The sequence below is a fragment of the Hippoglossus stenolepis genome, chromosome 8 (assembly GCF_022539355.2).
Source record: "Hippoglossus stenolepis isolate QCI-W04-F060 chromosome 8, HSTE1.2, whole genome shotgun sequence".
NCBI classification, from domain to species: domain Eukaryota; kingdom Metazoa; phylum Chordata; class Actinopteri; order Pleuronectiformes; family Pleuronectidae; genus Hippoglossus; species Hippoglossus stenolepis.
Window position 1 is genome coordinate 7,199,841 of NC_061490.1, and position 13,951 is coordinate 7,213,791.

At 39.1% G+C, this 13,951-nt stretch overlaps 1 protein-coding gene across 1 annotated transcript in view; it reads left to right on the forward strand.

The window, feature by feature from the left end:
- Positions 1 to 13,951, forward strand: part of tsnare1 (T-SNARE Domain Containing 1) — a 145,487-nt gene that overhangs the window by 22,423 nt on the left and 109,113 nt on the right. Inside the window, exon 2 of the mRNA XM_035162801.2 lies at positions 12,880 to 12,991. Coding sequence (XP_035018692.1) covers positions 12,907 to 12,991 — 85 coding nt within the window. The 5' untranslated portion in view covers positions 12,880 to 12,906. The remainder of the gene's footprint in view (positions 1 to 12,879; positions 12,992 to 13,951) is intronic.

Genomic DNA, 13,951 nt, shown 5'->3' on the forward strand with positions numbered 1-13,951 from the left:
TTTCTTTTCACAGAGGCCGTGAATAAACATTAGGGTTAAATGAGAACCATTACAGCACACTTCAGAATATGGAATGATTCCAACAGACATTTCTGGGTTGGTAAATGAATCATATCTAACACATTTATATGTCCATTGACCCAATAGAGTCACTTAATCGAATTGTGCGTGTGAGTTAATCAGACAGGGGGCTTCCATCAGAGCTGGGAATCAGGATGTCTGGGATGTTAGGCTGAGCAGATTGGTCAAAAGGAGGCGAGCTGATTAGGGTCAGTCCTGTCTTGAAGAAACATCATCAGAGTGTCCTTGTGTCTCACTGATTTGATCCCAGACCATTGACTGTAATATGACAATAAAATACACCTTATATTACTCTTCTGATTTACACTGTGCAGGTAGTGTCTTTTGAGTAATCACTTCAAATTGAATTTACGGTGTGACATACTGACACACATACCATTCATAGTAATGATGGGCTGATATATGGGTCTGTCATGGCTTTTTATTAAATATGATATACTGACCAGTCCACTCTCATTTGATATCAGCAGTTTACCCTAATAAGGGTAACATAGTTCTTCACCCTCCTTTAATCAAAACATCCAACATGTTTAAAGTGATTCCAAATTAACTTAACTTAATTTAGATAATTGTGTAAAACAAGTTTTAACAAAACAAACATTTATAAATCTCTCACCGTCTTAATTTAGGTCATGTCGATATGTTCTGAAAATGACAGGGAGGGTGCCATCTGTAGCTTATCCCTTTGATGCACACAGCAGCACAAGGTAACAGCCAATCACTATTCAGCTTGTGGCTTTTGTGTGGGCTTAGTCAATACAGAAGTGCAGTCGGCACTGGATAGAGACAACCACTTCAATGCTGGAGAATTCAAAGATAGGGTCACAGGTGCCGATGAGAATGTGTTTGGGTAGATTCTATGACCATCAAGCTTTAGCTGTTATCAGATTTCTGATGAATGAAAGCAAAATGTAAACACAAAGTTGCAAAATGTTCATGCTGATTGTATCTTCAGTCCCTTTCACCATTTGAATTACTTCTTTCTTCCCCTACAGTGGTAGCAACCTTTTGAAGTAGTATCAGCCGATACAGATCACAGGGTCTATGGCCCTGTTTACGAGTGATTAACATGCGTTATGGGTGATCTAAGTGACCACTTATGATCGAATTTCTCTTCCTCACTCTATATGCAAATAAACACTACGGGGCTGGATCCTACTCAGAATTCTGTCAATAAATGTCCATTATTACTGTCAAGTTGTTCCTTTTTTTCAATTCAGCACCACATTAAACTCCTGTATCACCCTTGGTTTGTGTCGCATGTTTCACCTGCACTGTCAGCAGCTGCAGCAGTGATGCTGTGCAGGATTTTATGACCGACCTATATGAGCAGGACACACACTTTCTGACTGTGTGGAAATCTGATGTTTTCACATCACAGATAGATGACGAAGAAAGGCATTAATACCAGAGAAAGGAGAAATGTGCGTCCTGTTTGCACTGACCAGCATCTGTCCTGCCAACACACTGGGACAAATGCACACAAATGCTTTACTTTAAGAAAGAAATAACTTCATGTATAGTATAACCGAATTTACAAGAAGGCTCAAATAATTACAAATTATTCCCAGACAGCGTTTCGCAAAGTGAAGTTTCTCTTCACTCAACAACTCTCAAAAGTGCAGGATTTTAAAGGGAGTCTGGTGACGTTGAGGAACACACACATCTGCTACTTAAACTAGAGCACAAACACTTAGTCATTTGCATCACAGAGAAGCAAACGGTGATCAGACACCTGTCCGAACTGCCAGACCGGCAAAGCCCCAGATGCAGCCTCATGTTTAATCGATACTGCGCATGTGCAACGCTCAACAGAGATGAGCAGAGAAGCAAGATGCTTCACTCGTTAGCTATTTCCAGCATCAGCTCCAGGGGAAAAAATGTATTTAAATTACTACCTAAGATACAATACAAAAGTATTTACTAAAAGATTAATGAGTGAGCCATCTCAATTCCTTGTCATCCCTGTTGAGAGTTGCACTTCATGAGTGACAGCTGTATGTTTTGCCTCATCTGATCAGCTCCTCTGATCGTCGTTTATAGAGATCGCGGATCAAACTAATTAGAGGCAATATCGGCAGATACATTGGTGGCAGATCAATCGTAGCACCCTTAGTAGCAACCTAAAGTATCGCCATTACCCATACCATTTCATCTGAATTGGTCTACTGATTAAATACAATAAAGTAAAGAACAGATGTACAGTATTATATTTATATATATATCTGCTGATGAAAATCATTGATCATAAGCTAAATGGATGTTATTAGATTGTTGTTTCCAAAGAATGAACTTTGAACCACTACTGTTTCTTTTATCACCTCTTTAAATCACAAGGAATGTAAAATAGATCTTATTTTATCTTTTAAAGTTCTTATCTATTCGTCTGTGCAAGTACAAAGAAACTTCCATGAAATTGTTAAAACGTCATATTGAACTAATATATTCATGTTACATGTAACACGTGTTGCTTTATCATTGCAGTGATGTCAGAAGACATTATTTCAAGAGTTGAATAAATTCACAGACTACCCTTTAGTAATACATCCAGGCACTCTTTTCTCAGGACTTTCTATAATTCGGGGTTGGCAGGAGAGTTTCTGCAAAGAACCTTGTAAGTGTGGACTCATCCATAGGTCAAGTGATGACAGGTTTCCAAGAATTTAGTACAGGTTCCATGAAAGTGGAAGAGATAAAGTTGGTGACATTAATAAGAGGACATTTAATTAGGTTCAGGGTAATTAGGCTGTTCATTTTTTTTATAAATTATTTGAGTAACAGAAACTGGAAAAAGTCTGAACTCTTAATTGGATAAACTTGACATAACATGCCCTCATCCATTTTTTGTGTATAATTTCACAGCTTTCCTCAAAACAAATCAATGGTTCTCATCAACTATGCCAGTTTTTGTTTTTCACTGTAATTAGAGAATAATTACTGAGCCCTCTGCAGGAAATCCTCTGGAAAATACCACAACATCACCTTCTGTCTTGGAAATGATCAGACTGATGCACCTGCAGGTTGATTTCAATACAATAATGAAATGCATAGAAACCAAAGGCTGCCAGGAAGAATGATTTAGAGGATATTGATAGATTTAGATAATAATCTAAATCCTACAGTACAGTTTGCATAATTTTAAGTAATTGTGTGAAACAATACATTTATTTGTAAGTGATAGGAAGAAAACAAAAATCTTATAATAATATTATTAACGTATACCACCAGTGTGGCTCTTTGAGTTTCTGGATTCTACTGGAGAGATAAGTTAGTAGGACTTAACAAAGAACACACGCAGAACAGATTATAGAACACACATCTGTTATTGTAAGAAACATTATGAAATATTACATTATAGTTCTGGTGTGGCTTTGCACTGTCATTTTGAGGATGCTCATTAAGAACTGGTCAGTTAATACTGTACACCTTTGCCATTGTCATTTCAGTCACAGTTCTCCTGAAAGGTGTAACATTTAACTAATTTGCCACCTAATGAGAAGAAGTCTAACGTTCTCCTCTCATCTCTTGTAGTTCTGTATTTGATCTCCTTCAGGAGAGGAAAAGATCTGGCCCTGTTAGCCATTAAATGATCCTTTGTGCTCTCCAGCCAGTCTCTACCTGTCTGTCTGTTGTTTGGTGCTAATGGAGAGTAGAAGTGAGAGTGAAGCTAAACAGTAAAGCTGTGGGACGGGCAGTTAAACAGAAAACTGAAACTTGCTGTAAAGCAGAGGATTGATTATTTTCAGACACAGGTATATCAGCATGAGGGAGCCAGACTTGGGTTAGTGATGCTGGAAGGTCAACACTGTTGCTGATGCTGTCTTCATTCAAATTGAAGAAATGGGAAGAACAGGAGAAGCATCCCCCACTTTGAACACGTTGACGTCTTAAGGTGCCAAACTGAATTGTGGTCCCCTTGCTTTTCTTCGCTTGCACTGTGAGCGGTAGAAGTTTAGAAAAGCCTAACTTTTCAAACTGCAGCACAGGCATCAGCCGAACAAATATTCAAGCGTTGGAGCTAGCCAATCGAATCACGATAATGAAAATGCAAACAGATATGAGTCTTTAGAGAGGTGGCAGAGGCAGTTGGTGAACCTTGTACTCTTTTTTTCCCCCCTGTATACTCCCCTCTAGCATTGCATGGACAGTTAGCATGGCACGCTAGGAAGAAAGCCAGCTATGTTGTGTGTCCTGAGCGAGACACTGTGATTAGTTGTTGTTATGAAGATCGCGCCAGCACTAATCTTCGGAAATACCCACTGTCAACCATTAAAGGAATCTGATTGATGTTATTTTAACTCGTTAGCCCTGGTTTTAAAGCTCGTCATCACACCAGATAAACGTAATTATGTTTAGTATAATCAGCACTTTTTCCCAAAGTGAATCCCTGGCACAAACGTAACAATTGTATTTGATGTACAGTCACTGCCAGAGCTGATGCATCTGTTCAGCTCTGGCATCATTCAGCCAACAGTTTGTATATTTGTAGTTCTTTTCATATAAGTTAAAGATATTGTTGGTGTCAGAAATTCCAGATATCTAATTACAATTGGAATTACAAGTCAAAGGCTGTCGTAGTACTGGTTATATTATGGTTAAAATGATTTGCTGTGATCACTACACAGGCAACTTGGAAAGCTGCGTGAACCAAGTCAGAATCAGGGATTATTTCTTCTCCCTCCCATTCTGCCAGCATTGCATTTATGGAATTTAAGGGAACAGACAGTTTGAATTGCTAACGGTTGATAGCACTATGTGGACATGTATCACATCCAGCCTGTAGAATACCACACAAGTCGACAGTACATCTCCTGGCAGTGCCGGCTCTCAGCCGTCACTGAACCGATGCAATGGGAAACACCCACTCAGAGGCTTGAGGTTTATGGGTGACACACATGACGCATGTCTAAACATTCTTTTCCACATAAGCCGACACACCAGTGGCATCCTGACACACACATCTCAAAAAAAGAGCAATCTGACCACATTTGTTTTATATAATAACACAATCCAGCTGAACATTGAACATATACTGTATTTTGTTATTATACTGTTAGGTCTTACATCATCAAATCATGCAGTATTACATGTAACTATGTGTGTGTGTTAAAAAAAAAACGATACACAATTATGCAAAATCTATTTACTTAAGAAAGGAAATGTAAGTTGTTTTAGGGATTTGGGGCTAAAGGAATCACCAGAACATGGTAAAATGTAAAATAATTAAATAACAAGTATATTATTGATTCCTTAGATCTTGAAATAATGTTATCAGCTTTGAAAAAAAAGAAGAAAATCCATATATGTCGAACCCTGGCACTCACTCGCTCAGGCACAATCCCGCCTCAGGTTGGCCCTGCTTGTTTGAGATAAATGCAGCATTTGTGTCCGGGGTGTAGGCTTATTTCTGCTCAGTTGCCTGCTCTGGCTAAGCTAAGCCTTGTGTTGCTGATAATGACAGCTTTGAAAGGAGTGGGGGACTGAGTAGCTGTGCATCCAGTCACTCTGCCCTGCCAGGCCAGTATTTACCATCCTTCTGTGTCCTGCAGTGTCACACAGGGGTGCACACCGCTCTGCCTTACTTCTGCTCTGTTTACCAGTGTGAGAGCCGATTTTTCTCTATAAGCAAGGACTGTCTTCATCTATAAGTGGCTTTTCATCTACCAGAACAATATCTCAACACTCAGATTAGTTTTTGTTTGCACTGAAAATGCTTATGAAATATATATATATATATTTTACATATTAACAAATACATTTTTATTTTACAGGTTGATTATATTTGTGTGGGGTGCATTTTATATTGTTGTTTTTTATACCATCTATTATCTTTATCGCTTATTCTTTAAAGGCAGCTGGAGCCAATCCCAGCTGACATTGGGCGAGACAAACATTTTTATGTCTATTTAATATTTGAATGTCATTTTGAATAAAAAAAGATGGAGGAAGGTATATACAGTACTGTATAGGTGTTAAGGAAAACAAGACCGCTATGTCATGTTTCTTGTTATTGCATATTATTTTTATAATAATAATAGTCAAAATAATGCATTTTATTTATCATTTAGTTTTTACAAAAGAAATACAGCAAATATATTTATTTCCTTTATTATCCCTTTGCAGCTGTATGCAAAATATAGCAGTGGACAGAATGATGTTACAGAGGCTCATTATAATGTACAAAATGCTTGTACATAGTTTTTGTTGCTTTTTGTTACTATATGACTTTCACTATAAACAACACGTTAGATAAAAACAAATTAAAGATCACACCACCCCTCAAATGCTTTAAATGGTTTTATATCTCATTAACGCCCATTCAAATAGTCTTCCCTCAGCATACCTGATATTTCTTCATAAACAGTAAATATTTGTAAACATAGGGCCTCCCACACATGAGAGCTTACTCTCACTGCCACTTGGTGAACATAAACCAAACATTAGCTGCTGCTAACTGGCTAAACCTACAATACGGTCGCTAATTAACACAGATAATTTAGCAGAGTGTTAATGCAAAATGCTCCAATACCAGGATACCACAGGCTTACCTGCAAAATGCAATAATATTAGTTTAGATTAACAACAAGACTGTGATTCTCATTATCTGACTTCGCTGTGACCTTTCCTGAACATACACTGGCACCTACTGGTGATACACTGATGCCACTGCCTAACAACATTGCCAGTGAATAACTGTGCCCTGAATTCCACCAATAATGAGCACTCTCTTCCCATTAACACATAAAAGAAATGGGGGGGAAAAAAACAAGCTCTCTTAGCTCACATTACATGAAGAAACTATCACCTACACCTGACTTATTGTGTTGTAGATGCCGTTTTTATATCCTTTTTTATCTAATATTATAGCAACAAGAAAGCAGCCCAGTCAAGCACAACTAAAGCAGCAGCTCTCAGGCTCGACAAAGCTGAGCAAAGGTGCCACAGCTTGTTTCATTCTGTGCAGAGGAGAGAAATCAACCATACACCTGCAATTGCATGTGTCCAAATCCGCTTTTCTAATTTCTACAGAGGAGGAAATGGTTTTCACAACAGATGCATTGTTCACAAGGGTTGTCCTCGGTTTCTTTATGAACCACGGGTGTGTTTTGGAATCAACCAGTCAGAGTTCCACCTCCCATTACCTTTTACAAGCAGGTGAGTTTGCACTATCGCTGGATTTCTATTATAATGGCAGATTTCCCATGTAGCAAGAGAGAATGCTTCTCTGCAGTGGATACAAATCTGCTCCTATTCATGCGCAAAGTGAATGAGCAGACCGTGTGACAAGCAGAGTGTATGTGCATTGTGCACTTGCCTATGTAGGCGTATATTAGTCAGATTTCAGACCAGATTTTTGTTGGTCATTCGCTTTCTACTGCCTCAAGATAGCAATGCATCAACGTGCTTGACCACACCTGATTTAAAGACCAACGTGCCCAAGTGCGCTCAGGTGGGAGCAAGTGCATTTTCAATTCAAACAACGGCACTGGATGGAAACATGAACACTGTGTCAGTATGAAACTAGCAAAGACAAATGTTACACTGAGGAACAGGCTGGACTCAGTTGCAGACAAGTCTCAGGTTAAGAATGTATTGACAATGAATGAAGGTGCGATACAAACAGGAGTGCAGGGAACAGGGTTAAATAATGACAAAGAAACAAAACCAGCAGAGTCCAGAGGTCAGAGGTACAGAGCAGAGTGAGTCCAAATGGGTTCCAGGGACTTTCAGTTCAGGGGAGAGTGTGACTGGGGAGCTGGCTGAGCGTGACAAGAGCAGAGTTGTGTCTGTGAACAGAGAGGACAGGGTCAGCAGGCAAAAGAGACAAGGCAAACAAAAAGTCAAGACTGGTAACAAGGGAAGAACACAAGGTCACACAACGTTCTGTCAAGGTGACCCAACCGGTCCTTATTCTGAATACTGTACATATACTGAGGAGGAGATGATTGTGGATGAGATGCAGGTTCAGAGCTGGATGGACAGCAGGAGACTGAAACTGCACACACACACACATACATCATGCTCACCACCACAGGATTCATACATTTTAGTCTGCTCAAATTCATGTCCACTTCTTCTTTTATACTCCAGTCTTTTATCCATGTGGCCCAGCCTGTCGCTCCTGGAGGGCAGTGTGAGAAAATGTCTGAGAATTAGTTAATGCCATTGCTAAACTAGAAACACTTCAGACAACGTATGTAACAGTTGTTTGTTTCTAAATTTAAATCCATGAACAGCTTTTCCAGTTTGAGATTTGTGACCATTTTATTATTTGGAACATTTGGAAAAACAGTTGAAGACACCATGCCATGAGTGTTTTTCACTTATTTGTGATGTTTTACACTTAACATTCAATTTCATAATCAAAAAATTTTGGATAATGAAAGTATAAATAAACTGTTTTTATTGTGTCAAGTTGGATATGCACCAATTGTGTTGAGATGAGCCATATTTTACTTGGTCATAGATTAATTAAACATGTGACACAAATAACATTTAGGCGGAGTAGCCTTTTGATATCATTAAACTGTAAAAATTATAATTCAAACACTTGAATTAAGTTGGTGACTGCATGGTGACTGCATGTCCGCTAGTATTTTTAATGTTTTAGGACCAACCGACAAAATAACTTGAGTTATTCAATTTAATTCAATTTAAATTCAATTCAAAACAACTTTTACTTATAACATACGTATAACATACATGTCGTAACACAAGTAAAAACAATTATGACATCAGTGCAACGTGCAATGTCCAGACAGTTAAAAAACAGTGCAGTATACTAAAATTAAAGAGTAAGAGTAGTGTATCTTAATGTACAAGGATGGTGAACAGGATAACGGCTGTGAATTTTAAGAACATAAAAAACATATGAAAATACTGAATGGTTAGTTTGTGGTGTTTTGTTGAATATACAGTTAGTTTTCGGTGTGAAATCAGTGTAATACTGATCTTTTGAGTGCTTAAAGCTAACCATAAAAAACTTAAATACGGCTGTCATCACTACAAGCGGAAGTTGTACGGTAACATCAAATACTATGGTGGGAAAAAATATTGTCATCGAACATTTCACTGTATGTTTCAACTTCAAAATGTTGATGAAGTTTAAAACATAATTCATTAGATATATGGTTGATAATTCATAGTATTGGGCAAACTCTGAGAACGTCCCAGAGGATGATGCAGCCATGTGCATGAGCATTGGCACAGCAATTTAGCCTAGCTATTTATAAGACAATACTTATATATTTTATATTATTTATCTATCACCACTCAAATTACCTGAGTTTTCACTTGTAAGTGAACAAAGTGGATTATTAATTCAACACAGTGTTGGATTATCCAAATGCGTGTGTATAGACATGAATGTGCATCCATGAGTGTGCATCTCATATGCAGATAGAGGCGGCGTGGGTCCGCGCTTCAGAGGGATGTGAGGCACAGTCACTGGGCTTGAAATCAAGCAGAGAGAAGATTGTTTATAGACTGCCAGAAGTAATTAATCTCCCCTCTCTATGAAAATTAATGGGATTAAATGTTCTTTCGGCCCAGTGAATCTGTCTCCGTGTAAAGTGTGGACGCCGAATCTCTGGCTGTTCCTCTGTCCCACTTCGCACCCATTATGCCAATCCTATAGGCTGGATTCACTGGCTCCACCACAACAATGGGCAGCACAGTGACTCTGTGTAATCACATTCTCCTGCTTGTCTGAATGCTTGTCTTTCACGGTAGGGAAAGAGCGCTGGCCACTTCACCACTATCACATTCTGACTTCTGTTAGAGAGGCCGAGGCGCTGAGGGAGATTTGTTGACATGCGTGTCAGCTGTGTGTCTCTGGCCTCGGGTTAAACACATGTTCACAGGATGAGTTGACCTTTACAGCAGAATGTAGATAAGTGTTCTGTACCCCGCTCTAATCTCCACATGCAAGTGGGTTATATGAACAAGCCTGACTGATTCACAGGTTAGTTTATTCACTGAATCCTTCATCTCTTGAACCAGTCTAATTTCTTTCATCTGTTAACAAACATCTGCACCGAGTACATAGCAGTGCTGCTGCAGAAATACAGATATATGTTAGATAATAAGGCCCAAACATTATTACTAATATATTAGTCACATCTGAGGCGGACTTAGTCATGCTCAAACATTTAAAATTACTAAATGTTTGGATCCCTGCAGCAGCCCTCAGAGGCTGTAATGTTCATCATGCCACACTGCAGAGAAACTGAGATCAGTACAGGGATTATTTTCTTCCTCTTGGAGCTTTACCAGGTTTAGTGCTTGAAGGACGTTCAAGATGTTTCAAAACAAATGTATTTCCTTTCTGTTTGAGTGTAAAATCATTGGATCCATGTCACTTTCTTATCGGCATGCTGAGAACAGGGCCAGACTCAGGACATGGTAAACTGGAAGCAGGGGAAAACAGCTGGCCTGGCTCTGTCCAAAAGGAAAAATAGCCATCCACCAATATTTCCTTCCAATTATATCCTTACACGTTAAAATTAGTCCAGCCGATTAACAATTTTTATTTAACACTGGATATATTTATTTTGACTGCCAATGTTTTGGTGCATTGCAGCCATCAGTAATGTTAAACCTTTGTCTGGAATATGTACACCTGTGTGTTATATGTGCTTCCATTACCTGATCCACTAATGTCACCCACAGAATTTAAGTTAACTAGTTTAGTGCCTGTTTGGAACGGGCTGTTTTCTTGGCCTGTGGTGATGCTGGTTGCAGCTTTCTTTCTGAAACTGTAATAGTGACCTGCAGTAATTGAGCCACGGCAAGTAAACACCAGCTGCAAGACTCAGTCCACAGAACCGTGAAGCCACGCCACCGCAGCTGCACACAGAGCTGTTCACCTGCTTATTCAAAGTTTGGTTAAGTTTGACTCAGTACGCAGAAGCCAAAACTGGTTGTTGCGAACACACCTGTTGCAGAGAACACGCTATCACGTCATTTACATTGATGAGTCGCAGCTACCACTGCTACAGAGCACGTTTTCAAAGTTTGTTAATATTAAACATATTGCGTGTCCAAATCGGGCCAATTCCTACACTGTACTTCCTTGGGATCTTAATAATACACATATCAAGTGTGAAACTGATAAGATGATGATTCTCAAGATATCTGATACACAGACAGACAGACAGACAGACAGAGGTAGATGAGGACATTTTCCAATATCCTGCACATGCCATGTTTCTCCTGATTACTAACTTGTTGATATGATCGATTAACGTAAGTCAAGGTCAACGGAAATATGGTCTGGAAAATTCAATCTCCAAGAATCTTTACGAGTAATAGAGAGATAATCTAAAACTTTCACCTACCAGAAAGTTATTCCCCATAAAATGAGTGTAAATATAATTGTTAAGTCAGAAAAAGATGTCATTGACAGAGACGAGATGTATTTTTCAAGGTATCTCTGCGTACAGGACTAAAGAAACAACCTTCTGCTTTACTTCAAAAATCACTTATGATCATTTAGAAGGAAGGATGTCCTCATTATATCAATATGAAGACAGAAAAAGACGCCATATAGTGTAGAAATGAATCAAGTTTTGCCGCCGACACAATCTACAGTTGATTTGGATTAACCAATCATTACTCAGCATATTTTATGAATGACGTCATGAGGATGTCAACATGAACTGGCCTTCTAACTTCCCAAGTGGGGTATATCCAGCATGCACCCAGGTTAAACTATATCCCCATGATGCTTTTTATTCCAACATGTAGTGTTTGTCCTGAGGAAATTCACCATGTACACACCATCTAGCCCCTGTTTTCCGAGGCTATGATAGGGTTCTTCCCCAGAATGTGGCTGTGATTTCTAATCACAGCAACATTACAGAAAATAGAGGCAATGATCACACAGATTGTGATCAAACTCACTAATTGGCAACATTAGCTTCAGTTTGATTAGAAGCTAAAACCAAAAGTAAACATACTCAAATATTGCTAACTTCTTGTTGAACAGGAATACACACACATAGCAAGTACCTAGATCAAAGTGGAACAGCTAATTATGTCTGTAAACTATAATCAATGTTTACTCCTTGCATTTGTTTTCTCATTCAAATGAGTGACTTTGAAAGAAAGTCATTGTGGAGTCCAATGTCATTATGACCAAGACAACTGAGCTACAAAAATAAAGTCCTAATTATACTGGGCTAAGGTTTTCCTTTTATCATCAATTAGAGAAGCTGTGATGCTGACACTAGCGTATTTGTTATGCGATTATACAAAATAAATGATTTCTGTGTCTGTGTTCTTCCCAGGTGAGAACATTATTATAGTGCAGAGCAGTTCCAGAGTACAAATTTTCCTACAGATGACACAGAAGTTTTTGTTGGTGGAAAGCAGTATCTATTATGTCTTATATGCAAACAAAAGCAGCGAACCACGACCACACCCCCTGCTTATCATAGACCGTTTCACAGGAGACATTGATTTATTATAACAGGATAAGCACGACGGAAACTACCAACATTAACTAGGACTCTGTAAATGTCCTGTTCTCCCAAATCCTAAAGTCTTCTACTGGATTCACTTCTGGTGACTGTGGAGGCCGCTGACATTCAATTAACTCAGTCATGTTTGTGAAACCAGTTGGAGATTAGTAATAATGACACTGTTGATCCACATGGGAATGAATAACAGAGGATCTCTGCTAAAACCTCCATCCCCAGCCCTCATGGGCTAATGTCATACCCGGAGGGTTTTTAGATTGGTAGAACAAAGTGAAAATACATTTTATTTTGTTGTGTTTTATTTTTTTTTCCCCAGGCACCTGCAACTGACACGTCACCAACCATGTCATACGGGTCTATTGACGGAGGCTCCTTTGGCAGTCACAACCCATTTGGAGGACCCACTAGGCAGGGCTATCAGCTAGTAGGTAATGATAAGTGTTTATTTCTTCATGGTTTCAGTAAAATGTAATATATGCTGCCCTTTGAGAGGTCTTACATGTATCATTTTACAACAGTTGAAAGACTACAGATTGTCAGATGATTGAATTTACCATGAAAATTGAGTAAATGTAGCTACCAGCTCAGGGATGACCTCTGTATTTCAAAACACTAATGACTTCTACACCTCATACTTGTATGAGAATACTTACGTATTCAGACCAAAAGCAAAGTGAATTTGAAACTACAACTGCTGGACTGTTTATGGAGTATTTTGCAATCAGGAAATTTTGACAGCCAAAGGAAAAAACCCTCCCAGACAGGAAGATGAGCTCGCCGCCATTGATGTCACCTACCTCAGCAACATTTATTTTTACCATCAACCACGTCCGAAATAAGCCATTTTCTGTTTTGTACCTGCTGTGGAAGCTCAAGAAACACTGTAAAAACCATCATGTCTGGGTTCATCACTTAGAGGCGCACACAGGTCTGTGAATTTCGCTGCCTTCTGCAGGAACCACTTCAGGATGATTATAACTCTCAGTGCTACTTGCGCGTGACCAGTGCCAACCTGTTAGGACCAGTGCTTGTTGATCAAGCATGTTGTTCTTCAAGCCTGTGGTAACTTAGAATCCCAGTTCTACAAGTACTACAGAATCTTCTCTGTAGTTCTCTGGGAAGTTGTAGATGCCCAATGATGTTTTCGAGTGATTGATGTCAGGAGCTGCAAGTGATGTGTGTCTCTGGCCAACTCAACTTTTGGTCAAGCCTTTCAAATCTGGCACCGTGAAACTTGCCTACTGACCTTCCACTAACAGGAGCCAACCAAAGACCCCGGCCCACCAAGGACCCAAACTCGTATGCAGTCATTCTATTTACTGTCCTTAGCTTGGCTGATTATGAAGAAGCCTTTAGGATCTTCCCTACCAAGTTGAGGATGTACCTGC